At 37.5% G+C, this 26,589-nt stretch overlaps 4 protein-coding genes across 10 annotated transcripts; 2 read left to right on the forward strand and 2 right to left on the reverse strand.

Moving 5' to 3' along the window:
* Nucleotides 1-14,171: 14,171 nt before the first annotated feature.
* On the reverse strand, nucleotides 14,172-16,061 carry LOC140866504 (putative F-box/kelch-repeat protein At1g13200). Its single transcript, XM_073271504.1, has 2 exons — nucleotides 15,934-16,061; nucleotides 14,172-15,571 (listed from the first exon to the last, which is right to left on the reverse strand). Exons 1-2 carry the CDS (start codon nucleotides 15,982-15,984, stop codon nucleotides 14,429-14,431), a joined length of 1,194 nt encoding a protein of 397 aa, XP_073127605.1. The 5' UTR covers nucleotides 15,985-16,061; the 3' UTR covers nucleotides 14,172-14,428.
* A 1,325-nt stretch (nucleotides 16,062-17,386) lies between these two features.
* On the reverse strand, nucleotides 17,387-19,571 carry LOC140866536 (uncharacterized). Of its 5 annotated transcripts, none has more exons than XR_012144916.1 (7): nucleotides 19,439-19,571; nucleotides 19,213-19,356; nucleotides 18,912-19,010; nucleotides 18,570-18,802; nucleotides 18,316-18,363; nucleotides 17,877-18,153; nucleotides 17,387-17,770 (listed from the first exon to the last, which is right to left on the reverse strand). XR_012144916.1 is itself a non-coding variant. In XM_073271554.1 (6 exons), exons 1-6 carry the CDS (start codon nucleotides 19,518-19,520, stop codon nucleotides 17,938-17,940), a joined length of 816 nt encoding a protein of 271 aa, XP_073127655.1. In that variant the 5' UTR covers nucleotides 19,521-19,571; the 3' UTR covers nucleotides 17,387-17,937. The 5 variants fall into 5 exon arrangements, 2 of the variants coding, with proteins under 2 accessions (XP_073127655.1, XP_073127654.1); XR_012144918.1 differs by having other exon boundaries at nucleotides 17,387-17,773; XR_012144917.1 differs by having other exon boundaries at nucleotides 17,860-18,153.
* A 978-nt stretch (nucleotides 19,572-20,549) lies between these two features.
* On the forward strand, nucleotides 20,550-22,586 carry LOC140867308 (chaperone protein dnaJ C76, chloroplastic-like). Of its 3 annotated transcripts, none has more exons than XM_073272383.1 (6): nucleotides 20,550-20,719; nucleotides 20,833-20,998; nucleotides 21,076-21,265; nucleotides 21,378-21,484; nucleotides 21,952-22,159; nucleotides 22,303-22,586. In XM_073272383.1, the coding sequence occupies exons 1-6, from the start codon at nucleotides 20,628-20,630 to the stop codon at nucleotides 22,428-22,430; spliced, it is 891 nt and encodes a 296-aa protein (XP_073128484.1). In that variant the 5' UTR covers nucleotides 20,550-20,627; the 3' UTR covers nucleotides 22,431-22,586. The 3 variants fall into 3 exon arrangements, with proteins under 3 accessions (XP_073128484.1, XP_073128486.1, XP_073128485.1); XM_073272385.1 differs by having other exon boundaries at nucleotides 21,082-21,265; XM_073272384.1 differs by having other exon boundaries at nucleotides 20,836-20,998.
* A 566-nt stretch (nucleotides 22,587-23,152) lies between these two features.
* Nucleotides 23,153-26,418, forward strand: LOC140863799 (uncharacterized). The gene is made up of 4 exons (XM_073267474.1): nucleotides 23,153-23,279; nucleotides 23,409-23,717; nucleotides 24,214-24,504; nucleotides 24,935-26,418. Exons 2-4 carry the CDS (start codon nucleotides 23,409-23,411, stop codon nucleotides 26,132-26,134), a joined length of 1,800 nt encoding a protein of 599 aa, XP_073123575.1. The 5' UTR covers nucleotides 23,153-23,279; the 3' UTR covers nucleotides 26,135-26,418.
* Nucleotides 26,419-26,589: the final 171 nt, after the last annotated feature.

Raw genomic sequence — 26,589 nt, forward strand, 5'->3', positions numbered from 1 at the left:
TGGATCATATAAAAGACCAAGTGCACCAAGTTTGTATATGATAACATATATATTACTCCTCCTGTTCATTAACGACTTGAACTTTTACAAGTTCGAATTTTTGTTTTGAATTGTGTGAACACAACATTGCAAAGCAAAAGAGTATAATACAATATATATAAAACTCATTAATTAAACATATATACCAAGTGTCTCGCCATATCTCAAATGTCCATACAGGGCGTGGGCGTTGAAACTTCTGCGTAGTATTTCCTTTGTTGGTCCGTCCAAATAACCACATGTTTGATTGAACCCAGTCATCCAGTTCTCATAAGAGAGCCTGGTCGACTCTTTGATAGTGACGAGTCTTTCATCATAATTTTGATAATCTACAATGATATTAGGTTAGTACAGAACCACAGACAAAAAACCTAAATCGGTAACGTAATGTAAAACTTACCCAAAACTTCTTGTTGAGTCCGAAATTGTCATAAAGGTTCAACAGGAGGTGAATATAAAACAAGGATAAAATTTTTTAAAAAATGAAAACCAATTGTAGAAGGATAAATCGCTTCATCCACTAAAAGAATAACCAAATTAGTAACAAAAATGAGAAGGCATCGCAAGTTATTTCAAAGGATGAAGGATTTCATTTTCGGTATCTTAATCAATTTCACGTATCTTAATCATTATACGCCAGTTTAAAGACCATAAATCCTTGAGTAGAAGATGATCGCTAACTAAATAATCAGATTTGTAACAAAAACCAAAGGCATTACAGAATTTTCCAAGTTTTATTATTAATATTTAATGTTAGAAGGAATCGAGTTTAGAAAATCCTGAAAGAAATCAAAATCAATTCAATTGACGGTACTGACCTTCAACCCGTGGTTTACTGTAGTGACCCATATCCGTAATTAGCGATTAATGAGTATATTAATCGTGTAATAATGTTGGATTAAGTAAAACGTAATTAAGGAAATTCCTAAAGGGTTAACGGAGTCCAAAAATGGATCCAGGACACTCAAAATAGCCGGGAAGGTCCCGAGGGTCCGAAGGGTTCGGAAGCTCCGAACCAAGTCAGGAGGTTCCGAATAGGATCGGAGGATCCAAAGTCAGGATCGGAGGCTCCGATCGAGATCGGAAGCTCCGTCGGTGAGATCGGACGTTCCGATCGGGACTAGGGCACGTGTCATCGCTGACATCAGCAAGGTGACGTCATGGCTGACGTAATATTGGGCGATCGGATGCTCCAAAGATGGGATCGGAGGTTCCGATCGTGTTCGGACGTTCCGAACCGGGTTCGGAGGCTCCGAACGTTGCCTATAAATATAGGGGCCGAGGGTTCATTTGGAGTGCACCTTTCCCTCTCTTCTCTATGATTCCTAAGCCTTCTAACTCAGATCTAGGGAGATCTAGGCATCCAATGAGGAATCCGGAAGTGGCATAGCGATCCAGGCGTCGTAGCGGAGCTGTGGCCTAGTTTTGAGACAAATTATCATCAGCGGGCTGACGACGGACGCAGGTATAGCTATGGTCTCCTTAAATTATTTAGGAGTATGCAATAGCTTAGTTAAGGCTTTTAGAGCTTAAATAATGATGCATGGATATTTGCATTGTAGAGTTGATGATAGGCTGGGAACCTAGAGTGGGACTGCTAGGACTGCCTGTAGTAAGGTACGTAAGTACAGACTGAGATAGCCAGCGGGTTTTGCATGCTTATATGTTGCATTTGTGTGTCATATTATTATGCAGCATGTGCATATCATATTGTATCTGTCCATCCTCTGAGATGAGCCATGTAGGGCCGCTCAGCCCTGTCTGGACAGGTGATGTCTAGTGCCCAGTGACTGACGGGTCATGGGTGATTAGCATCTAGGGACACGGTCCACGTCCTATAGAAATGAGCAGTGTACACAGGGTTTGCTCCCAGGGTTGTACCACTCATGTCCTAGGCGCCTTTACTGAGCAGTTGTATACAGTTATCCCAGATATGGATACTCTATCATTTGCATGCATCATATTTGTATGTTTTACCCAGTGCTTTTGTATTGAGCTTAGAGCTCACGTTCAGTCTTTTCTGTGTATCTGGACACCCCATTCGACTGGGCAGGTGTAAGTGCAGGGTGGAGCACCAGGAGCTTGGATTGGCCAGCGGCCAGTGAAGACAGCGAGATTAACTATATGTTTTGCCTTTAGGGTTTATTTATTCGATTGGGTTGTATAATCGAATTTATTTAATCGGTTGTATTCTGTCGGTCTGCTTTTATTTAAGTCTTCCGCAGCGATTTATTTTAATGCATGCTTAATTATGCTCTTAACTCTGATTAGGTAGTGGATCCGGGTAGGGTCGCTACATTTTTGGTATCAGAGCGCATGCATTCACGAGACTTGGGATATAGTAATGAGACTTTGGGTTATCCTTATAGGATTGATGAGACCTTGGAAGAGGTGATGATGCGGCAATTAGTTTGCCCAGAGACTATCATCATCGGCAGGATTTCTGAAGATTTGGCTTATGGGATACCAGCAAGTGCGGACAGGAGTGATGGATCGTGTCCGAGTTTTCAAGATTTCTACAGGTGGATCCTAGTTTTGGATCGAGTACCGGATGCCAGAGGCAGTGGCAGAGGATTGGATGGGACGCACTTGATGTTTGCATCTGTATCGTCCGTACCATGATGACACTACTCTGAAGATTCTTCACTAGTAGTTGGAGAGATTGTCAGATAGACCTTTACCAGGGAATGCCTCGAGTGCCTAAGGCATGACAGGTTTCGAGCGTAAGGTCATTAAACTCATGCAGAACATAGTTTTGCCGGTATGCTTGTACCGATGCGTTCGGTAGGCACACGGGAAACTTCATGTTCAAAAGCATGATATGAATACAAGAAGAACGCTGATGGTAGATCGTGAGCAGAAGGGGTCGACTGACATGCACTGACGCAGAGCATATCTGGTTAGCTATCACGAGCCATTTCTCCAGAGTTTTTCGTAGGAGGACATGTAGAGAGACTTGGTCGGGAGTATTCTTGTATCGATGCGTGTGTCGATTAGAAGCTTCATGCTCAAAAAACGAAGACTAGTACGATGGTTTAAATACTGTATTGATGTAGTTGTAAACAGTATTTCAGTTGTAATGAATCATCATACTTTGGTTGTATCATTTCAAGTTCGATTGTACATTTCATTGTATTTTGAATACTGTATGTATTACATGAGATTGTAATAAAGAGAATTGTACATAACTTGAAATAAGTGATACATGTTTTATTTATCCAACAATTCGTGGATGATTGCATGATTGTGCGGAAGTTTGGATTGGGTTTAGTTGATTAGCATTCAACTGTTGTAGCTCATGGGATTTGAGTGGGCCGACTGTGACTGTTTGACTTGTGGTTAGTCTAGGCGTTTTCCTAGGATTGACCTAGTTAGTCAGTGGACTATGTTAGTGCCAGCGATGAGTGGACTCATCTAGAGGCATTAAGGATATTGTTCGGTTTAGAACGTTGAACTTTGTTCTAGGTTGTTTCCTTAGAACCAGCTGTTTGACCTTCGTTAGGTTGAGACTTGTGATGATGGGTTTTCATCGGGATACCAGGTCAAGTATATGCCGAGAGTTGTGGACTATGACCATGACTAGACATGATGGAGCGCGACCCTATGCCAGTGTTACTCTGGGAGTCCCTGTACTTCAGAGGGTACCTGGGAGCCTTTGTGCTTCAGGATTGGCGGTGGGAAGACTACTCAGTCTAGGGATTTGGTAGCAGTCACGACAGGGTATGACCTTGGATTAAGATATCAGGTTTGATATCGATGGTTCGATATCGTCTGGTATGCCAGAGATATAGTTTGAGTATTCTGCTGTAGGAACCAGTCATGGAGGGATTTTCTTGACAAGTGTGTACTCTGAGTAGATAGGTTTTAACCTTTGGGTTACTGCTAGACGTGTGGATCTAGTAGGTGGACGGATTCCTACCAGCGATGACTAGGGGTTATCATCAGAGTTGTGGTTAGAATTTCCTTGTGATAGGAATTATCCAAGATACTGGATGGAATGTTGTTTTAAGACTTAGACTCGAATACGAGGACTACTCCATGATGATTGACTTCATCTGTGATAGATTATGTCAGATGCTAAGGATTGTACAGAGATATCTGAGATATGAGGGAAGCGTGGCCTATACCCGTGAAGCCTTGGTGGTTGTCCAGGTGGGTTAACATGGTAAGCTACCTTAGTCTTAAATTGTTGCACAATCTTAGCGAGAGATATAATCAGGAGAGTGTTCGAAGATTGTAAGAATCTTGGAGATTCGTTAGTTACGATTCTGAATTTGACGAATCGTGATATTCATTCTGGATGAACGAAGCAAGGATAGTTAGTGCAGTGTTTGCGCTAAGTACTGTCTGATATTTTCCGAGATTGAGCGTAGGATTTTCCATGGGATGGAATAGGCTTAGTTTATCTTGATGTTTGCCTTGGGTGAACAAGTCAACGATTAGTAGTGCTAAGGTGGCACGGGATCTGTGCTAGTGATTACTAGTGGTTATTGGGTAAATCTGTCAGAGTTAGGATGATTAAGTTCAGAATACAAAGCAGCGGTTAGTAGTGCTGAAAATGCGCAGGACTTGTGGCCAAGTAAACTACTTATGTACTGTGATCTGACACCGTTTGGAAATGGTTTTTTGTGGCAGCTGAGTCATGGTTATTGACCGAGCCATGTAGGTTGGATGATCAGTGGTGGTCTGATCTGATAAGTGCGAGCTTAAGTAGATCGACGAGTTTTATTGGTTGAGCCAATCAGGGTTGATCAGGATGTAGCAATTAAGAAATACTTGGAGTAGTATTTTTCGAGTAGTGCTTATGGGATGAGTACTGGATACCATCTCAGAGCATTTGACAATTCGGATGATTTAGGGTCTCTAGGTTGCCAGGGACTAATCTACCGAAAGATTATGATTGACTTGTATGGTCGAGTTAGATGTTAACTTGACAGGAGTAACAAGCGAAGGAATTGGTAACTCCCAGGATAGTGCTTTTGTGATGATGTCTTAGTATACCGTTGGGTTGAGATCCAACGAGGAATGTGTACTTGTATGGACATCAGTTGTTTGATTGTGAGGTGTGACATTTGCTGAGATCTAGTTCTCGAGATCCGGCAGGGTGTGTCACAAATTTTCATCATGTGGTGCTTAAGATCATTGGGATGATCGAGGCAGTCGTAGATCGACTTAGTAGCAAACAAGATTATTGTGGGAATTGAAGATTTCGCAAGATAGCGATGAAGCAACTTTGTTCTTTTCAGTCGACAAGCCACATCAGTGCGGACCATTCGTCAAGGATATTGTGCTTTAGCAATGGACGATATTCGGATGTGCGTCGGGTGGAAAGTTACTTCGAGCACAAGTATTTCCCAGGATTGACTAGGGAATCGACGAATTAGATCGTTCAGTGCTGAGACTGATGCGTTCGGCAAGGGAGCGATTTGACTATTGAGAATCCGTTGGGATTTAGTTCAAGGATCAGTATGTTCAACCTTGGGAGGTTGGTATGAGCTGATGGTATTATCAGAGACTCTGAGTTGAGTTATACCAGGTCCAATGACTGTCGAGTTTTGAGACGGAATAGGAAGCGTTTCCATATGTCTGTGCACTGTGGAATGTCCCAGTCGAGCATATTGGTGGGAGTTTGCCTTAGTCTTGATGAGCGTATAGTGATTGCGAGTATGTATAACTATCAGGAGGACGTCCATCGATCAAATTCATGAGGTGAATAACCTATGATCGAGATGATGTAGATCATCAGAGGCGTGATGACTTCCATTGCAATGTATGCGTGATTTCGCAGGCCAATGGCCAGGAGATGACGTGGCGTCATGAATTGCAAGTAATGATAGTTATCATCAGGGAACGATGTTGAGGTTATACTAAGAAACGTGGACAGCAGAATGTACTAGACATGATGGTTTAAGTTCCCAGTATTCCTTGGGAAGCCGGTTGTGCTTCAGGGAAAGTGGGGAGGGTAACCAGTCTAGGAAACATTGTGAGCAGTTACGTTGAAGTATAGACTTGAGTCCACTGGATTATCTTAAAGCGAGATTCATGTTAGAATGTGTCAGCACAATATTGGGATTAGTGTTTTCCTGACTAGAGGTGTTGAGCACCGAGAAATTTTGAAACCATTAGATGGTTAGATTCGATAAGTAATTCGACGAATGTCGTAAACCAGTCAGTTCATGACTTGGTCTTCGTTAGTCTAAAAATTACTTTGGGACGATGATATTGATCAAGCGGGTATTGTATCCTTCGTGGTCACGAAGATCGTGGTCCGAGAGAAAGATGTATCAGTGTTACGATACGCTAGCGCTAGAGAAGTTTGACTGTCGACCAGTAGCGCAGTAATCTTCAGTGAAAGAATATTAATGCGGTTAAGCATTAATGGAGCTTATAGGGAATTCGACGAGAGTCTGAGTATGTCGAAAGCTATTTCGACCAGACACTCAAGTAGTGGTCTATCTTACGTTCTCGAGGTATTACCTTATATTTCGAGGACGAAATATTTTAAGGGGGGGAGAATGTAGTGACCCGTATCCGTAATTAGCGATTAATGAGTATATTAATCGTGTAATAATGTTGGATTAAGTAAAACGTAATTAAAAAAATTCCTAAAGGGTTAACGGAGTCCAGAAATGGATCCAGGACACTCAAAATAGCCGGGAAGGTCCCGAGGGTCCGGAGGGTTCGGAAGCTCCAAACCAAGTCAGGAGGTTCCGAACAGGATCGGAGGATCCGAAGTCAGGATCGGAGGCTCCGATCGAGATCGGAAGCTCCGTCGGTGAGATCGGGCATTCCGATCGGGACCAGGGCACGTGTCATCGCTGACGTCAGCAAGGTGACATCATGGCTGACGTAATATTAGGCGATCGGACGCTCCGAAGATGGGATCGGAGGTTTCGATCGTGTTCGAACGTTCCGAACCGGGTTCGGAGGCTCCGAACGTTGCCTATAAATATAGGGGCCGAGGGTTCATTTGGAGTGCATCTTTCCCTCTCTTCTCTATGATTCCTAAGCCTTCTAACTCAGATCTAGGGAGATCTAAGAATCCAATGAGGAATCCGAAAGTGGCATAGCGATCCAGGCGTCGTAGCGGAGCTGTGGCCTAGTTTTGAGACAAATTGTCATCAGCGGGCTGACGACGAACGCAGGTATAGCTATGGTCTCCTTAAATTATTTAGGAGTATGCAATAGCTTAGTTAAGGCTTTTAGAGCTTAAATAATGATGCATGTATATTTGCATTGTAGAGTTGATGATAGGCTGGGAACCTAGAGTGGGACTGCTAGGACTACCTGTAGTAAGGTACGTAAGTACAGACTGAGATAGCCAGCGGGTTTTGCATGCTTATATGTTGCATTTGTGTGTCATATTATTATGCAGCATGTGCATATCATATTGTGCCTGTCCATCTTGTGAGATGAGCCATGTAGGGCCGCTCAGCCCTGTCTGGACGGGTGATGTCTAGTGCCCAGTGACTGACGGGTCATGGGTGATTAGCATCTGGGGACACGGTCCACGTCCTATAAAAATGAGCAGTGTACACAGGGTTTGCTCCCCGGGTTGTACCACTCATGTCCTAGGCGCCTTTACTGAGCAGTTGTATACAGTTATCCCAAATATGGATACCCTATCATTTGCATGCATCATATTTGTATGTTTTACCCAGTGCTTTCGTATTGAGCTTAGATCTCACGTCCAATCTTTTCTGTGTATCTGGACACCCCATTCGACGGGACAGATGTAGGTGCAGGGTGTAGCACCAGGAGCTTGGATTGGCCAGCGACCAGTGAAGACAGCGAGATTAGCTGTAGGTTTTTCCTTTAGGGTTTATTTATTCGATTGGGTTGTATAATCGAATTTATTTAACCGGTTGTATTCTGCCGGTCTGCTTTTATTTAAGTCTTCCGCAGCGATTTATTTTAATGCATGCTTAATTATGCTCTTAACTCTGATTAGGTAGTGGATCCGGGTGGGGTCGCTACATTTACTGTTCCAAAATAGGCCGCTACTTCGTTGGGTTTTTCAGCAATTTGCAGTGGAAAAGGAAGAATGGGGTAAAACCACGTTGAGACTCGCTTATGGCTGTGTTACTTTGAGCCCCTTTTGGTTTGAGAAGCCAACAACCCAAAAACACTTATATTTTAAAAAAAAATTGTTTTTTTTTTTAATTTTGTATTGTTTGTTTACCAAAGCTGTTTTAAAAAAAGTACTTAAAACAAAAGAACTTTTCAAAATTTAATCCAAACACAAAAAACGCTTCTGTTTTTTTAAATAAAAGCACTTAAATTGGGATCTAACATCCAAAATACTTGGAAACTCAGTCATAATTTGAAATTTTAGACCATGGTAATAAATAAAAGTAACAACGTGATTTCAGATTCTAACGAAAGCAAACCATTCAAATTCATCATTTCAAAAATGAGTCTCACAACTCAAACATCAATTTGAAAGAAGAATTACGTTTGGGAGTAGATAAGACGCGCGGGGTTGCTCTCAAATCTGTGCAACACTGCAACAGAGAATAGGGGAAGACGTTCTAAATGTTTTTGAAAGTTTGAAACGAAATTTTTATATATAAAGCCCAAATTTGTAATTAGAAACTGTAATTTTTATTTTTTTTAGTTTAAATTTTTTTCAGGCCTAATAAATCAAGATCTTGCTCAAATATTCGAGTTCATATTTAAAATTGTATGTATTTAGGATTAAAAAATAATAAGACACATATTATATACTTTTCTAAAATACAACTAACTAAAAAATATTTATTTATTTATTTTGCCTATTGTGGTTCAATTTTTGCCTTCAAAGATAAGGCGGTGTTTGTTTTATAATACACACAAAAGGGTTAAGGTTTAAGAATTGGACGAAGCAATTTGGAATCATTAAGAACAAAAATGTGTACGTTATATTTTGTATAGGAAAACAATATGTTTACAAATTTTCACAAAACAAACAATTCAAATTCAATATCATGAATCTCGCAACTCAAACATAAATTTGAAAGAAGAATTAAGTTTGGGTGCATAGGAGGCGTGCAGAGTAGCTTTCAAATAAGAAGCAAAAGTAACAATGTGATTTCAGATTTTAACCAAACCAAACAATTGAAATTCATTATTTTAGAAATGAATGTGACAACTCAAACACAATAAAATTATGACAGACGTTGGAATCTAAAATCCAAAATACTCAGAAACTCAGTCATAATTTAAATAAATTTTGTAAAGGAAAAAAATATCTTCAAAAAATTTCATAAAACCGTGAACGGTTCACGGTTGAATCGGACAAGTTCGAATTAGTTCTATTTTTAAAAAAATTCAAGAGATTTTAGTTGAAGATAACAAAAAATATGTTATATTTTTCTTTCACCAAAAATGTGATTTTTTTCCCTCTTCCCTTTTTCCGAGCACTATGTTGTACTTAGACGATTTTTTTAAAAAAAAATGCTCAGCTAAGTCTAAATCAAACGATAACACAAGAAAATTCAAGAAAACTTGAAAGAAAATGTATTAGCATTATAACTTGAGAAACTTGAGTTGTCTTCTACAGATGAAATTTTTTTCTAAAAAAATGCTCAGCTAAGTCTAAATCAAACGATAATACAAGAAAATTCAAGAAAACTTGAAAGAAAATGTATTAGCATTATAACTTGAGAAACTTGAGTTGTCTTCTACAAATGAAATCCTTAGCAATTAGCATATTTATACAACTCCACGTCTCTATGACTAAGATCAAAGTTATCCTATTGTGGAGATTTTCTCTCTAGAATGTTTGACAAGTTATTCTTTTATATGTTTTATCCCTACTCTATAGCATATTCATTTACAAGATAGTCATAAAACATTCCGGATACTCCTACACAGTTATAAGATGCTCAACACACTTTATGAACACTTTAGATAAGTCTCCGCATTTTTCTTGAATTTTTGAACTTGTCGAAACCTTCTAGAATTTTCTTGCTCCAAATGAGACTAGAAGAAGAGTAATCTTATTCCAAAAAATAAAAAATAAAAAAAATAATGAACCGTCATATAAGACTTGGCCTCTCGCAAGCACTCGTTCACTCACGGGCCAATGTATGACACTTCACTATTAATCCCAATATGCCATCGGGCCTTTATCGGTAAACATAGTTTCATACCTTTTCATAGCAAATACAAGTCTTAAAACATTTAGGCTGCGTTTACTTACGTTGATAGGATTTTGAAGATATAATTTATAAGGTAATTAGTAAACTAATTAGATATGATATAGAGTGTTATGGATAAATATTTTGAAGATATAATTTATAAGGTGATTAGTAAACTAATTAGATATGATATAGAGTGTTATGGATAAATAATAATTTGTTTACTGTGATTGATTACAATTGTGATTAGAATTGTGATTAAACAAAAATTCACAATTTTGCCCTATAAATATGATAGAAAAGATTATAAAGAAGGGTATATTTAGAGTTTTCTAATTTTTTTTTTCCATTTATACAAGCCATAGATTATTTATCTTTAATGAAATTGAGGATTACAAATCATGCTCAAATCTAATTATTAACGGGCCTTGAATTTATGAATTTTTGTTAATATTTAAGTAAACATGAGATGAATTATTATTAAAAGTCTTATCACTAGAGACGTCAATTTGGGTTAGGCCTGCCGGGCTGGCGCGGCCCGTCATATAATTTAAGTGGGTTGGGTTGAAATTTTTTCAACCCAACAAAAGGTGGGCCTAGATGGGCCAACCCGCCAAGGCCCGTGACCCGCGCAGGATGGCCCGCCGCGGGCTTGGGTTGGCCCGCGGGCCGGGAGAGTAAATAATTTATTTTTATTGTGATATATGTATTTTTTAATAAAAATTGTGATTTTGTTTTTGTATTAATTATTTTATATAAAATTTACACACATGAAATCAATAATTAAAATTATTATTAATATATTTCTATTAATATTTATTTATGAAATGATATTTATAATTAATTATAATATTTTTTATTTATTTTTATTTGTCGCGAGCCAACCCGCGGGCTGGCCCGCCTAACCCCCAACCCACCTTGGGTTGGGTTGGGTTGGGTTGAGGATTTCCAGCCCGACACGATGGTGGGTTGGTCCGCCCCGTCATAGGTTGGCCCGTTTGACAGCTCTACTTATCACATGATAATCACCCCAAGTAAACGCAGCTTTAATAAATCAATAATCGATACCCAAACATTGGATGTCCATGCATATTTAATAAATCTCCCCCATATCCATATCCATAACGTCAAACGATGCCCAATAGTTTGGTTAATCCATATATAACAAACTTGTCCTTATTTATGCTTGCTAGTGATATACAATCGATACTATACCATACTATATTATTGAAAGGAAAGAGACTTATAATCGATAATTAGCATACAATAACGTCACACGCACATATATATCATCATTGTCAATACTTTGATTTTATTTTTGGTAATTATACTTTGAATTTCAAATAAGCATACTGCCCATACCATAAAAAGATATGTGTAAAACATTCATTTTCAAATAAAATAATAATAAAAATTGTATAGCCTATAGATTGTTTGTACAAAAATTATTTTAACATCTAAAAATTTAATATGTGTGCATTCATCGCATGTCGACCGTCGAGAGATTAGTTTAAATTATGTTTGACAACATAGGAAAAAAAACTCAAATATTAAACTCTATAATTCAAACCGAAAACCTTGGTTTGGTTTGGTTCGAGCATTGATTATTCATGATATGTCTTGTTATAGCTAATAAATTAGTTTGGTTTATTTGGTTCGATAATTGAGGGAAAAATTCCGGTTCAGTCTTAAATGTTTGGACATATTTTCGGTTCAGTTCTAAATATTTGAATGTTCCCGGTTTAATCCGAAATATTTTTTAAAAATTTCCGGTTCAGTCCTAAATGTTTTTATGTTCCCGGTTTGGTCCCAAATGTTTTAAAAAATTGTCGGTTCAGTCCTAAATATTTTACGTTCCAGATTTCGTCCTAAATATTTTCCAAAAGTTCTCGATTTGGTACTTCCATCTACAAACAAAGCGTGATAAAAAAAACTTACAAACAAAAAATAAAGTTAAATAAAATAGAAGCTAATAATAATAATAATAATAATAATAATAATAATAATAATAATAACATCATTAAATTTTAATTTCTCAAGTTTCGTTTATTTTATTTAATTTTTTATTTTGTATCATCATGAATTTAATATTTATTTTGAAAATTGTGTAAAATTGATTTAAATTTGGATAAAAACTCTAATAAATTTGTGTTTTATTTACAACTTGTTTAATGTTAAATATATAATAAATAATATAAAACTCAATTATAAATGAAATAACACTACGCGATGTTAATTTTAACACACGAGTAGATGAAAGGATCAAACGGGAACTTTTGAGAAATATTTGGCACGAAATCGACAATGTAAAAATATTTAGGACTGAACCGAAAACTTTTGGGAAATATTTAGGACCAAACCGGGAACGTATAAACATTTAAGACTGAACCGAAAACTTTTGGGAAAGATTTAGGACCAAACCAGTAACATCCAAACATTTAGGACTAAATCAAAAATGTGTCCAAATATTTAGGACTGAACCGAGATTTTGCCCGATAATAAAATTAATTGGTTCAAACTTTTTTAAAAAAGTCGAATCAAACCATGCTTAAACATGACAATTATTCATTTAGTTTTATACTGTATTTTTATTTTTTAAAAATGAAATCATAGACTTGCAAATGTGCTGAGGACAATGCGTTCGATGAAGATTGAGGACTCCGGCTCCCTTCTAAACACTATAATTTGTCACATCTTCTTCAATACATGTATCTTCCATCTTACAATGGTAATTATCTATTACGTTGGGTGGTATTTTTCAGTACGTTAACTTCGATCTATCAAAAAATTCGTTATTTTTTTCCACCAGTGATATTTGTATTTTATGTAAAAATCATTTGATAAAAGAAGAGCACAGAGAAGGGTATTGTGTACGGTTATAAAATTCCATAAGAAGATGTCCCTCTTCTTTGTCTCTCACATAGGAAAACATATATAAGATATATTATTCATGTGTTGGTATCACAACAAAAACAAAGTCTCAGGAAAAACTTCGTGCATCATGCTAAGGGTTACTCATAATCACATTTTTATAGTAAATTGGGAACATGGCTCGATTCGAGACCATCAAGTTCTAGTACGAATGCTTCTTAATGCAAAACAACTACACATATTTTATAAAAAAATATATATTCTTAAAAGTATTACCATCAATTTTAGGAGCTCGCGTGAATTGAGAGAAAACACACACACTGACACACAACTGAAACAAACATGTACTAAAAATGTGTTTCCATCAACCAAGAATTCCATCACTCAATAATCAAACTAACTATGAGACCCACCCCATGTAGAATAGCATGTCATGAGCAATCCAATCTTGAAGTCGGAATTCTCTGCTTCTTTACTTTTCTGTTAACTTAAATCATCCTTCCAAACAAACCAGACTGCTCACATGAGGTATGAAATGGTATGATTTGAAGGTGGTGCCCAACTCAAACGACTGAATTTCTCGTCTTAACATTATAAGACAAGCAATTTGTGTAATGATATACAGTACTGAAAACCAAGAACTCTCTAATTGCTAACCAACCAAAGGGAACCACCAATTTGGCATAATTGCCACAAAAGGCCTTAAAACTGTATCTCAAAGGTTCCAAATCAAGGCTAAGAATCATAGTCCACTCTCCAATTTCTGGATTCATTTCCCAAATATCCCTCATAAACTCATTGGTTTTATGAATAAAGGATAAATTACAGCCCATTGGTAAAAAAGTTCGGATTCTTTTGGGAAATGGAGGCATAGGAAACCAGCAAATGGTCTCACTCTCAACATTCAAAGTCAAAACATAAGTTTTGCCTATCCAGTGTACATAGCCTCCTGTAACTAATGGTACATCCCTCCTAACCATTACATAATATATATTATTCATGTGTTAGTAACTTAGTATCACAACAAAAACAACTAATGCTTCTTAATGCAAAACAACTACACATATTTTATAAAATATAAGATATAATATTCATGTGTTAGTATCACAACAAAAACAACTAATGCTTCTTAATGCAAAACAACTACACATATTTTATAAAATAGATATCTTCTTAAAAGTATTACAATCAATTTTATGAACTCGCGAGAATTGAGAGAAAACACACACACACATTTAAACAAACATGTACTAAAAATGTGTTTCCATCAACCAAGAATTCCATCACTCAATAATCAAAACTAACTATGAGACTCACCCCATTTAGAATATCATGTCAGGAGCAATAAAATCTTGAATTGGAATTCTCTGCTTATTTCCTTTTCTGTTAACTTAAAATCATCCTTCCAAACAAATCAGACTGTTCACATGAGGTACAAAATGGTATGATTTGCAGGTGGTGCCCAACTCGAACGACTGAAATTCTCTTGTCTTAACATTATAAGCCACGCAATTTGTCTGAGGAACTCTTGTGTTAGCATTATAAGCCACGCAATTTGTCTCAGGAAATCCAGTACTGAAGACCAAGACCTCTCGAATTCCTAACCAACCAAAGGGAACCACCAAAAATGTGGCATAACTGCCAAACAAGGCCTTAAAACTGTATTTCAGAGGTTCCAAATCAAGGCTAAGAATCATTGTCCACTCTCCAGTTTCAGGATCCATTTCCCAAACATCCCACATAAACTCACTGGTTTTATGAATAAAGGATAAACTACAGCCCATCGGTAAAAATGTTCCGATTCTTCTGAGAAATGAAGGTATAGGAAACCAGCGAATGGTCTCACTCTCTACATTCAAAGTCAAAACATAAGTTTTGCCCATCCAGTTTACATAGCCTCCTGTAACTATTGGTACAATCCTCCTAATTGCTTGAGATGAGTGTCCTATGTCAATATGCCGCCAAACTCTATCAACTCCAATAGTTAGCACTGCAATTTGCGTTGGCTTACCATATCGTTTGTTACCACGTGCATACACCACTTTATACTCCACCGAAGCCTCAACAAATGCTAAACAAAATCCTGAATAAGACCCCCCCATCTTCCTGGAATTTGGAGGAAGTATAGTCCGCCATTTTGTCAAGGGATTAGTAACATAATAAATATGTGAATCTCTGAGGTCACGCGCCACCGCTAAACCATTACAGCTAGTCCATAATAGAGATTCAGATCCGTAGTCAAACTTACATTTCTCGAGACAACCTCGTCGCATTTCCAAATAAATCACGTCCCGACCGCAAGCCGGAAATTCCTCCTGGATTATAATTCCACAAGTTGAATTCTGAAGATGGTGTTGGATGAAATCTTTGGTACTGATCATAAGATTCCATTCTCTGCAAACATGCTTCATCACATTATGAACAGCTTGAGCCGGAAGATGTAAAAGAATTTCCATAAACATTTCTTGAGGAAGACATCTCCTTTGTCTCCTCCTCGTACACCACTTGCAGCAATGGCAAATGTGAGGGTTGATGGACACCTGTGCAGATAACAGAACAACCCTACTGAGTTTAATAAAATAAATGAATTCTCCTCCTTTTCCCCTCAAATTCAACAAAAAAAAAGTAGCAGTAATTGTAACCATATTCTGAAATTATCACAAAATCAGACGTGGGTTTAAAAATTTTGGATACTTTCAGATAAAAAGGAAAATGGGAGAACAATCAAATGAACACATCCTACAATCTCTAAAAATTAAACAAATTTTGCACAAAAGATTTAAACTTTGACAAAGATAAAGCGGATTATGAAAACAACAAAACAGAAAAGAAGAAGATTCGGGGAAAAAATAATCGATTCTCCTTCTAGTTCTGCAACAAAACACCAACTCTTCATCGTTACCGCATTCTTTGGCTCACTGCCGTCATCTCTCTCGGCCATCACAGCACCCATGTACTTCTCGGTGGTTGCGGTGGCACACACCTCTGTGGACGGCGGAAGAACAAAAAAACTAGAGTAGGCGTGTATAAATAAATACTATATTACAGGTACCGTACGTATGTACATACATACATACAGAATTAGGTGAGCCGATTATGTAAATTGGTGTATTGATGCAGACATGTATATTATTTTTTTTTATTGATGTGGTATAAAAATTATCGAAAAATTAAATTGCAATTATAAAAATATCGAGAGCCTACAATGCGATTTAAAATATTGAATTTTTTATAAAAAAATAAAGAAAGGGAAATTTTAGTAGAACAAAAAATGGTGTCTAAGATAGAGATTATTTATACTAACGTCTCAGAGTACGCAACGCGTACTTGTACAATCATAATTTTATTTTTGTTTTTTAAATATTTTTAATTAAATTATAAATAAAAAGATTTGTAAAAAAAGGTAAATAAAAATTTAGAAAAAAAAAAAAAAAACTAATTAAGGGTATTATTAACATATTAAAAAAAAGTTTTGCCAAAAGTTAGTTACTATTCATCCCTCTTCCTTAATCAATAGTATAGATATAGGGAAAAATATGAATAAGATTACGGTTGATCCATCCATGACACCTTCTGACAACAAATTTTTATTATTATTTTTTGAAGCTAAAAAACTATATAGCCATCAAACGTTAGACAAAGAACCAGACGACCTAGCTAAACTATGAACTGTTTGATTCGTTGATCTACGAACAAAAGAAAAAGAACAAAAATATAGTTCTGAAGCAAGTGAACTAGAGTCTTCTAAAAACATATTTTTAAATATATTTTTTATGTATTTCCAATTATTCATTAAATATTGTTTTATTTGTGTTTTTTTGCTTATAAGAAGCAATTTTCAGATTTTCTTTCCCAAGATTTCACAAATTTTAAAATTTTTGTGGAAAAAAAAGTTGAAAAATGTTTCGAAGAAGTTCTCCCGGACACTACCTAAACACTGCCTAAACATGTGATTCCATTATTAATTAATTAGTCTACATGTAGAAAAACAATCTGCCGTCGGTTTAATGGAATTGGATGGTTTTTTAAGGCAAAGAAAAAAAAATAAACTAATAATTTGAACATAAAAACAATGGATTATTTTTGGCACATATACAAGGTACAACAGATATTTATCTACGAATAACTTTTAAAAAAAATCATACTTTTACAGTGAAAATTAATAATTTAAACATAAAAACAATGATTTTTTTTTTTTTATATGTCAAAGTGGATCGAAAATCCATGTCACAAAGTTGACTAGGATCTCCCATGAGTTTTTGTGTTAAGTAAAGTCATAACAATAATCGTGTTGACAACATTATTGTTTCATGCCATAGATTATTTGGTCTTAGGAATAAATTACTTGCTGGGAGTTGAAATGAAGATGGTCTAATGACAACGCTTTCTGGGAAGTGGTAAGCCATACATTATAACATGATTGAATATTTTGAAAATAACAAGGGACACTCGAACTTCAGCTGAATGTCTGAAACTCTGAATATTAGAGAAGCCTTCAGTTCGCTAAATAGTACGCACATTTGGCATGCCATCGTCAAATCTGATGCCCTCCCGGAAATTCAATCTTTGAACAATCCTAAGCCAGATTCTTCAAGTTTAGGTCTACTTGTAAAAGATTATAAAATCTTGTTATGGATGTACCATCTTCTCATTTTGTGCATCGATCAGCGGATCAAACTGTCCATACTCTTGCTAGGAAGGCTCAGTTAGAAGTCTTGCACGATGAGTCACATCTTCTCCTGCTATCATTTCCAATGTAATTACTCCTTGTATGGCTTGATAATCTTCTCATGGTTAATAAAAAAATAAAATAACATAGGGATTTTACATATTTGGAGATATCACCTCTCACTCCTCTCCATCTCGAAAGGTATTGCCCGACCCTTATCTCAGTACCTAACATATATCAGCAGTTGTATCTGAATCTGCTCTTAACTAGAGAAACTAGTTCCTTCCATGATTTATCAAACAGAAGAACTTCCTTGTGTGACGAGTATGACAAAGGCAAGATCCACCAACCACCCAAAACCCCGATCAGCACAAGTTTTTTGTCTTTAATTTCAACTCTGGCGAGACATAAGAAAGTGTAATCTTCAACTTCTACCGTCTTTGCTTGTGGTGGCTGAAAATTACAGGGGAGGAAGATGTTAAAAAAAAAAAAAAAAACTGGGAGTTTTGTATTTTCTTAACTCATAGTTTGACACTAAATTCAGTAAGAGAATGCACAAGGACAGTATTGTACAGCAACGGTTAAAAAATTCAATAAATGGAGCAAGAAAATCACCTTGAATCTGTGCAAGAAGGGTTGTTGGCTCATAATCTGGTGCCGCAACTGAAAAGTTTAATAAGGGAAAAACGAGGTGGAAGCTATGAGATTATGAAACTTGAATATGTAGAGAAATTAATCATGATATTTCTCAATCTTTTCGTAAGCTACAGAGTGCCAGTCTTAACATATGACAGAAAGCTGGATTTCAGTAAGTGTCCTAAACAATGCACATTTCCATACGGGCAACCAATTGAGAAAATGCTAATTACCCGATCAACCGCTAAATAAACCGAGGAAGGGAATGGCTTTGTGGTAAGAAAGACAAGGGTGACTTTAGCCACAAGAAAGAAAGGGTGACTTTGTCCCCAATTCAGCCACAAATTCAAGACGAGGAAAAACGGAACTATCAATTTCCGAATCAAAGCAATAATCCCATCAACTTTTTCGCGAGAAGGCGAATCCGTCGAAATCTTTTGAGGATAATCAGCCAGTGGATGGAAACCTATAACACGAGAAACAAAATTTCACCCACTCCTGCTATGACATAGCAACTAACAATCACCTTCAAAGTACAGGAAGGCAACACATTAACCAGAAAACTTGCTACTCACCTTCCAAACAGTAAGAATAAGAAATAGGTGGCCAAAGGATAATTGACCCAAGAGCACCACACACAAACGTATTTCCCACCGAAAACTTGCATCCTGTGACTTGTGAGCAAAACCAACAGTTTTCAGAATTTCAGTGGATGACCCTTCACACACAAAGCAAACCTTTCATTAACAGTAAACATTTTCTTACAAGTGAACTAAATTGATCTTGTTGCTCGTCCAATATGGTCAAGGTGGTGATAGCACAGAATAACACATTCAAGAACAAATGGAAGTTATACTAAAAACACTTATAATTCACCTGAGTCGCGTAATTTCTGAGCGTATTCACATGGTTTCCGCAAAGCAACCGATTTGAAACTAGATTTGGCTAAGTTACACAGCTCCGGAGAGTTTACAGCTTCCAATTTTATCCACGCCTTGAAAAAATCGGATTTTCCGAGACCTGACAGCAGAAATAACCCAGTGATCAGAGTATGCCTTTAAATGGACGAGCATATGCCTGTTTGATCGAGAAGGGTGCTAACTAGGAGTTGCTCTGCCAGAAGGACATGAAAAAACGACGGCGATAGGAGCCCTAAGCGGCCGGAGAAATTTGACGGCGAACATTTTGCAGCTACGCACCCATGTCGTTGATCAACCCGTTTTTCCTATATAAACAGGGGAGGACTCACTACTCACTACTCACTACTCACTACTCACTACTCACTACTCAAGAAGCTCAACTAATTCAAATCGTTTTCCCACAACACGCTTTATCAAAAAACGGGTCTATCGAATGGAAAATTGGCAAAATTGGATCGGCAATCGTCCCATAAGCAGTAATCAATACTAACAAATAAACACACGTAATGCGTATGCAATAAAAAATATTAATGAAAACAATAATAAAATACAATAATTTTTCTAAATTTGTCAGAAATTAAAAATATATATATATAATTTTTGTGTTGGGTTGAAAAAAAGATTTGATCACTTACATCCGAAAAATAAGAAAAACGTTTAAAAAAAAAAGAAAAATGAATGAATATGTTTGAGATTTGGAAGAAAAATAAGGAACGTGATTGTACACTACAATAATGTTTACATCTAGCATTTTTTTTATTATAAAATTTTAGCGTAAATATCTCATTCAAAATAATAAATTTTGATTTCATCATTATCATTTTTTAAAATGTTATTTTCGAACTAATATCTTATATAAACACGTATCTCTCGATTTAACATAATCTCACATTTTATACAAACACACATAGTTTCAATCTCTATTCGTATATAGGAGGGGGCTTTTATATTTTTTTTCAACAGTCCTTGTATACGTAAACAAATCTTTTACTATTTATTAAACAAATTGCTAGATTTAACACTAGTAGTGTATAAAAGATTTACACTATTATTTAATTTTTTTTTTTCATTTTTATCATTAAATACAAAATTACTTATGATAAAAAAAATAAATATATGGCTGATTAAGAAAATTTTCTAATTAATAAATAAAAACATAAATCAAAATGTATACTAAAATATACATCTAACCTTACTCAAAACAAAAATTATCTGCGTCACTCGTACACAATCTCGTCCACAATAAATATCTGTTTTTTGATACATTCCAGTTGTTGCAATGTCATCCGAAAAGTGACCAAAATATCTTCGACCTCATTGCCAAGTACAAGAGACTATCTAGTGAACCGTTACCCAACAAACCAGACAAAAATGACGTCCTCTTTTGTATTTCATCGCCAATTCTCTACGCCAAATCCTTTGCAAAGCGATTGCCGACCATATTTCGAGAAGCCCATCTCGAGGTAACATGTACAAACGTTAATATGGAGCCTTTCGTAGTGAATGAATAGCTAAAGTTGTGTTCTTTGCAGTGAATATTACCTCACAAAATGGGATTTTTGTGGTTTTGTATCAGTAGGCGAGGGAGATCAGTTGCGGTTAGATGTGGTCGGGACCCGCTAGAAGAAAGCAAGAATTACTATGAATTGCTTGGAGTTTCTGTTGACTCGAGTCCTCAAGAAATCAAGGATGCTTACAGGAGACTGCAAAAGAAATATCACCCGGATATAGCAGGGGAAAAGGTCGCTTATGTGCATCCTATATAATGGTCTTGAATCTTGATTTCACCGTTAGAAGTTTAATAGATTGTAAGATTAAGTTTCAGGGTCATGAGAACACACTGATACTTAACAAAGCCTATAAAGTTTTAATGAGCAATGAATCAAGAAAAGAGTACGATGCATCTGCTGGCCGGACCGGATTCGGGGTTGGCAGGAATGCTTCTGGCAGCGTTTGGCGAGGGCCCTTGCGACCTCATGCTCTATTTGTGGACGAAAATGCTTGTATAGGTAGGTAACATATTAACTATGTTGTGTTTTGAGATATCTTTTATCATCGACAATTCAAGAACGAAACTGTTGCTTCGTGTGGGATTTCTTGAAATGAAATGTGAAATTCTAGGCTGCAGAGAATGCGTGCACCACGCTGGTAACACGTTCGTGATGGATGAAACTTTTGGAACTGCGCGTGTTAAAGTTCAATACGGCGATGATGATGGAAGAATTGAGGTATACCATTATCAGCCAACTTGATTCTTCTGTTTGTCTGAATCAAATTCCCAAACAGCTGCCTCTGCTGGCCATTCTTACTAGGTTGTTGAAATCATGGCTCTTCATAGGATCTGCATTTCCAAGGCAGATCAGATCCAGCAGCAAATCGAGATGGGGAATGGGGATTGCTGCCTGCCCCCTCAAACCTGAAAATCATTGAAATTTTTGGTAATGATTTTTGAAACCAAAGGTTTCAGGTTTGAAGGGGCAGACATCAATAATTTTTTATAAAACCAAAGGTTTTTACTTTGTTGTCTCATATCGCCCTTCCTTTTCCCGAATTCCTGGATCCGCACTTTGTTGCAATAATGATACAATGTATCTGGGGTGAGTCCAATGAGGCTGAAAAGGGTAGTCCCTCCTTGGCCTCCTAAAGTAAAATAAACCGCCCCCGGTCCATGAGATTAATGTGACTTGTTTGACAGATATCAGTGGAATCATGTCCTGTAAACTGCATCCATTGGGTGGATACAGAAAATTTAGAAGTGCTCGAGTACCTGATTCAACCTCAACCGAGGGCCGGCCATGGCATATTTGGACAAGGCTGGGATAGACCTGCAAACGTGTTTGTAGCTGCCAAATCCTTCAACAAGCAGCAGCAGCAGCAGCAGCACAAAAATCAGCATAGATATGGTAAGTGGTTAACTGAAGAATTCATTCTTAATATCTTTGTATGCGTGCTTCTACATCAGAAGCTAACAAGTAACGCCTGTGCAATAATCTCTTGGTTGCGTCATTTGTCAAGTATTTCTTATTGCATATTACTCGTGTTACAGCACATTCTGTAGATGTAGAAGAAACTCCGGCTCAAGCACGTGCCCGGGAAAGAGCAGGAAGGGAATTGAATCTGGGAAGCTTTGCCAAATTCTGGAGATGGGTAAAGAAAATAAATGGAGATGAATAATGGTATAATCCCGTCATTGCAAGACAGCACAAGCTACCGCATCAAGCATTTGCAGAGTAGACGACCATACTCGAAAACCAAAAAACAAAACAACAAAACTTTAAACTCCATGTGTAATTATTCTTAGACCAATGAATGTATTCGAAGTTCTTGGTATTGCTGCGGTGTTTTCGCTAACAAAACATCATGAAAGATGTAGCACAATTACATAGTCTCCATACTATATGGAGTGCTCATGAGTGTCATATTGGCATTTGATCTCTAAATTCAACGCAAATAAATGCGTGCTAAGAACATATACAAAGAAAAATGCATCCGCAAAATGTCTGCAGTCTGAATTCGATCAACTATTTCCAAACAAAAAAATGTGACAAATATTGCAATCATCTCCATCTTATACGTACAATTTGGCATGCGCAAAATTCATATGCCTTTATACTTTTAAGGAATATATGTCATTTAGTTCATTTTCTTTCTGTATAATTTTTTTAAAAATATTATTATTTGTATACTATTTTCAGGATTTTTACTTTCTCCTCTCTTGAATATTCTTGAATATTTGATGTATTCGATTTGATAAGACCTCATTTATCTAATACAAAAACGATAATACATACGGTTAAGTGAATGCTATTTTTCTCATCGTATCACTTGCCTCCAACAAAACGTGTCATTTCATTGCGCAATGGATCTTTAGGCTAGCACGCCTTTAGTAGAAAACGCAAGGACTGGACCAAACATAACTGTAGGGATGGGATACAAATTACTTGAGGAGTCTTCGCAAATCACAATACATTTCACAATATCGATGCCCCTCACCGAGAAGTAACAGAGTCTTCACTTCCAAAGGTCGTCTTCCAATTCTTCGAGTATTTCTCACCAAAATATCCCCGTTTTAAGCATCAAACCCTAACCCTTTTTACCAATTTCAGTTTTTTTAACGATTACATGACTCTATACGTTTGATTGTGTGCGCAGATGAACAGTAATGTGGCGTCGCAGTTCATGGACAAGCAGATCATGGACCTATCTAATTCCCAGACCATGACGGCTGCTATGAACAGCAGCGGCGGTGACAATGAATTTATCGATTTCATGAATCGTTCTGACGAGAAAAGAGATGGAATCGTTCCGAGCTATGATTTCATGCCGATTCGTCCCGGCGTTGGGTCGTCGTCTCCTCTTCCTTCGACGAATCACGTGTCTAATTTTGATTCTGGTGAAGACGATGCTTCTCTCAGGACCTGGAATTCTCTTGATTCCAAAATCAATGTTTCTTCAAACAGAGTATTTTCTCCAACCCTTATTAGTTCCTATCTCTCTCCTTTGCTAAAAGTTGGTTTGAATCAATCTGAATTATCTATATTGGATTGTTTGCTCTATTATGTTTTATTCTATGAATTTAGAATAGGTGAATGCTAGTAGCTTCCTTAACGAGTAAATACTTGCAGTTAGGTGGCATCGGGAGTTTTTGAATGGTTTAACTTGCTCCTTGTTTGTTTCCTGGAATTGCTATTTCTGTTTTATTGTTGGATGTGTTGTTTTGGGTCTTTCTTATTTCATCTTTTTGTGTGAATGATGATGCTATTTCGATTATGAGCATTTCAATATTTGATCTACGTTGGTCGATTGGCTATTGATCCTATGGATTCTAGAGAACAAGTTGCTGCTTTTTTATGGGGTGTGTATGTACAGGGAGACACAACTTTGCTCTTGCATGCATTTAGCGTCCTAGTCCAAATCTCATGAAAATTTTCTTTCTGGGTTGTTCTTCTTTGTTTAGAACCACAATTCTCTGGATATTGACGAGCCAGCCAAATTCGACTTGGGGCAGAGTCAAACACCTTTCAATGCATCTTTGAGTGCTTCTTTAGTTTCCGAGATTGATAAGACAGTGAAAAAGTACACAGATAATCTTATGCACACTATGGATGTTGTGAGTGCGCGGCTATCGCAGTTGGAAACAAGGACTCGTAAGCTTGAAAATTCCATGGATGATTTGAAGGAGTCTGTTGGAAACAACCTTGGGGTAATCGATGGGAAACTGAGACAAATTGGCAATATTCTTAGAGAGGTACCTCTGCATCTTTTCCTTTTCATGTACACTTTTAAGCGACAATAGGTACAAGTTTGTCATCAACTTATTTGATGCCTCCTTGTCTTGGAGACAGCGTGTTCTATTCCTTTTTCAGCTTTATTATAGTCATTTGGCCACGTGAGTTTCTGAGTTATCTGGACGGACGTGGCTGAGTTGATATGTTAAATGACATTAACTTATAGTAATATAAAGTATAGCTTTTTTCATATTCTTGATTGTGTTCTAAGTACGCAGAGAAAGTTTAGCTACTATTACATGTACATGAAATTATTCAAAGATATTTTTCATCTAATCCTGCTTTATTTTGATCATTTTTTGTGTAAAAATAGTCGAACGAATTAGAGAGTTGGGTTCTTCTTTTGGTTTGGGGTACATTACGATTTTTAATTTTTTAATATGTCTGCAGGTGCAAACTGGTGTACAGGTGATAAGTGATAAACAAGAAAGAGTAAGTGAGCTACCAGCTGCTAAGCTGCAGTCTCCGAATTTGGAACTAGTCGAAAGCCAAAACCTTGCACACACTGAACTGACCCAGTCAGTTTCATCTGCTAACCAGCAGTTCTCCACGATTTCTCTTACGCAGCCACCTCCAAGCTTCCCTCCTCCCAATGCACCGCCGCCGCCAATGCAACAAAATTCAGAGCCCCATGTTCAGTTTCCTAACCAGTATTCACAAAACCAAACTACTACTGTTCCTCAGCAAGAATCTTACTTTCCTCAATCTGGCCAGACTCCCCAACAGCAGTATCAAGTACCTCCACCACCCCAGCAGCATCAGCTTCAGCCACCTCCACCGCAGCACCAAAATCAGCCACCTCCACCGCAGCACCAAAATCAGCCGCCACGGCCGCCGCAGCACCATCAGCCATCACCTCCTCAACCACGGTACTCTCAACCACCTCTGCCACAGCACCAACATCAGCCCCCTCCACCTCCTCAACCACTCTCTCAGCCACCTCCACCTCCACCTCCTCAACTACATCCCTCATTCTCTGCAATTAACACATCCCTACCTCAACCACAATTGAGTCATCACTCTGAAGAAACATCGTATGGACCTACCCAAAGTTATCCACCTGGCATTCGCCCACCACCTTCTCATCCTTCGGTCGGAGTTCCTCCCCCTCAACAATTATATAGTCCAACTCAAAATGTTTATGAGCCTCAATCTGGCAGGCCTATTCCAGGATATCCTCATCCATTTGGTCAATCAGCAGGTCATGTTGAACCATATCCATACAGCAGCTCGCCATCGCAGTATGGTGGTAGTGACTCGCCAAGGAAGCAACAGCAACTTCCTTCTAACGCTGGTGGATTTGGTGGTGGAAGTGGTTATCCTCAGCTACCTACTGCTCGAGTATTACCTCAAGCAATCCCGACAGCCTCTAATGTTGGTGGTGGGTCGGGGTCTGGCGGCTCCGGGAACAAGGTTCCTATTGATGATGTGGTTGAGAAAGTGACCCACATGGGATTTCCAAGAGACCAAGTGAGGGCCACTGTACGGAAATTGACAGAGAATGGACAAACGGTAGATTTAAACGTGGTACTGGACAAATTGATGAATGACGGTGAAGGCCAAGTTCCTCGGGGATGGTTTGGCCGGTAAAAGATTCTGCTGGTTCATGCGGGTGTAGAGTCTTGAATTCACTTGCTTATTGGCTATCTGGAAAAGACAAACTTAATCCTGTTTTGATCTATTTGTGCGTGGCCTTTTATTTTCTCATTTTTTTTGTTAATAGAGCTTGTGATGCTACGTTACTTTTTGTTTTTACTTTGCTCTTTTTTTCTTTCCTTTTTTTTTCCCAGTATATTTATGTACATTATACTTGCGACCTTTATCTACATTTGAGCAACATGAAGAAACCTACAAGTCGTCCTTCTGGTGTTTTGTACAACATTTCTTCTTTACTAGCTCAAATATATTCAACCCAATGCGAGAAAAAACATTCAATTGGCGGTATGACTTCGTGAAAAATGGAACTTGTATCTTTTTATACAGCTATAGTTTGTTATGGAAGTTATTGGTCCACCTCACTCTCACATCACATAATATTCTTTAAA

This window comes from Henckelia pumila, chromosome 4 (assembly GCF_033568475.1).
Source record: "Henckelia pumila isolate YLH828 chromosome 4, ASM3356847v2, whole genome shotgun sequence".
NCBI classification, from domain to species: Eukaryota; Viridiplantae; Streptophyta; class Magnoliopsida; order Lamiales; family Gesneriaceae; genus Henckelia; species Henckelia pumila.

What these genes read in the sequence shown, in the direction of transcription:
- LOC140866504 (XM_073271504.1), bottom strand. Translation starts at nt 15,984, where the DNA reads ATGGGTGCTGTGATGGCCGAGAGAGATGACGGCAGTGAGCCAAAGAAT. An exon ending in GCAGTGAGCCAAAGAATGCG is followed by an intron (nt 15,572 to 15,933) that starts GTAACGATGAAG and finishes TTATCTGCACAG; the next exon opens with GTGTCCATCAACCCTCACAT.
- LOC140866536 (XM_073271553.1), bottom strand. Translation starts at nt 19,520, where the DNA reads ATGTTCGCCGTCAAATTTCTCCGGCCGCTTAGGGCTCCTATCGCCGTC. An exon ending in TTATTCTTACTGTTTGGAAG is followed by an intron (nt 18,803 to 18,911) that starts GTGAGTAGCAAG and finishes CTCGTGTTATAG; the next exon opens with GTTTCCATCCACTGGCTGAT. An exon ending in CCTTCTTGCACAGATTCAAG is followed by an intron (nt 18,154 to 18,315) that starts GTGATTTTCTTG and finishes TGTAATTTTCAG; the next exon opens with CCACCACAAGCAAAGACGGT.
- LOC140867308 (XM_073272383.1), top strand. Translation starts at nt 20,628, where the DNA reads ATGACGTCCTCTTTTGTATTTCATCGCCAATTCTCTACGCCAAATCCT. An exon ending in TTCGAGAAGCCCATCTCGAG is followed by an intron (nt 20,720 to 20,832) that starts GTAACATGTACA and finishes GTTTTGTATCAG; the next exon opens with TAGGCGAGGGAGATCAGTTG. An exon ending in ATGATGATGGAAGAATTGAG is followed by an intron (nt 21,485 to 21,951) that starts GTATACCATTAT and finishes CTTGTTTGACAG; the next exon opens with ATATCAGTGGAATCATGTCC.
- LOC140863799 (XM_073267474.1), top strand. Translation starts at nt 23,409, where the DNA reads ATGAACAGTAATGTGGCGTCGCAGTTCATGGACAAGCAGATCATGGAC. An exon ending in TCAATGTTTCTTCAAACAGA is followed by an intron (nt 23,718 to 24,213) that starts GTATTTTCTCCA and finishes TTCTTTGTTTAG; the next exon opens with AACCACAATTCTCTGGATAT. An exon ending in TTGGCAATATTCTTAGAGAG is followed by an intron (nt 24,505 to 24,934) that starts GTACCTCTGCAT and finishes ATATGTCTGCAG; the next exon opens with GTGCAAACTGGTGTACAGGT.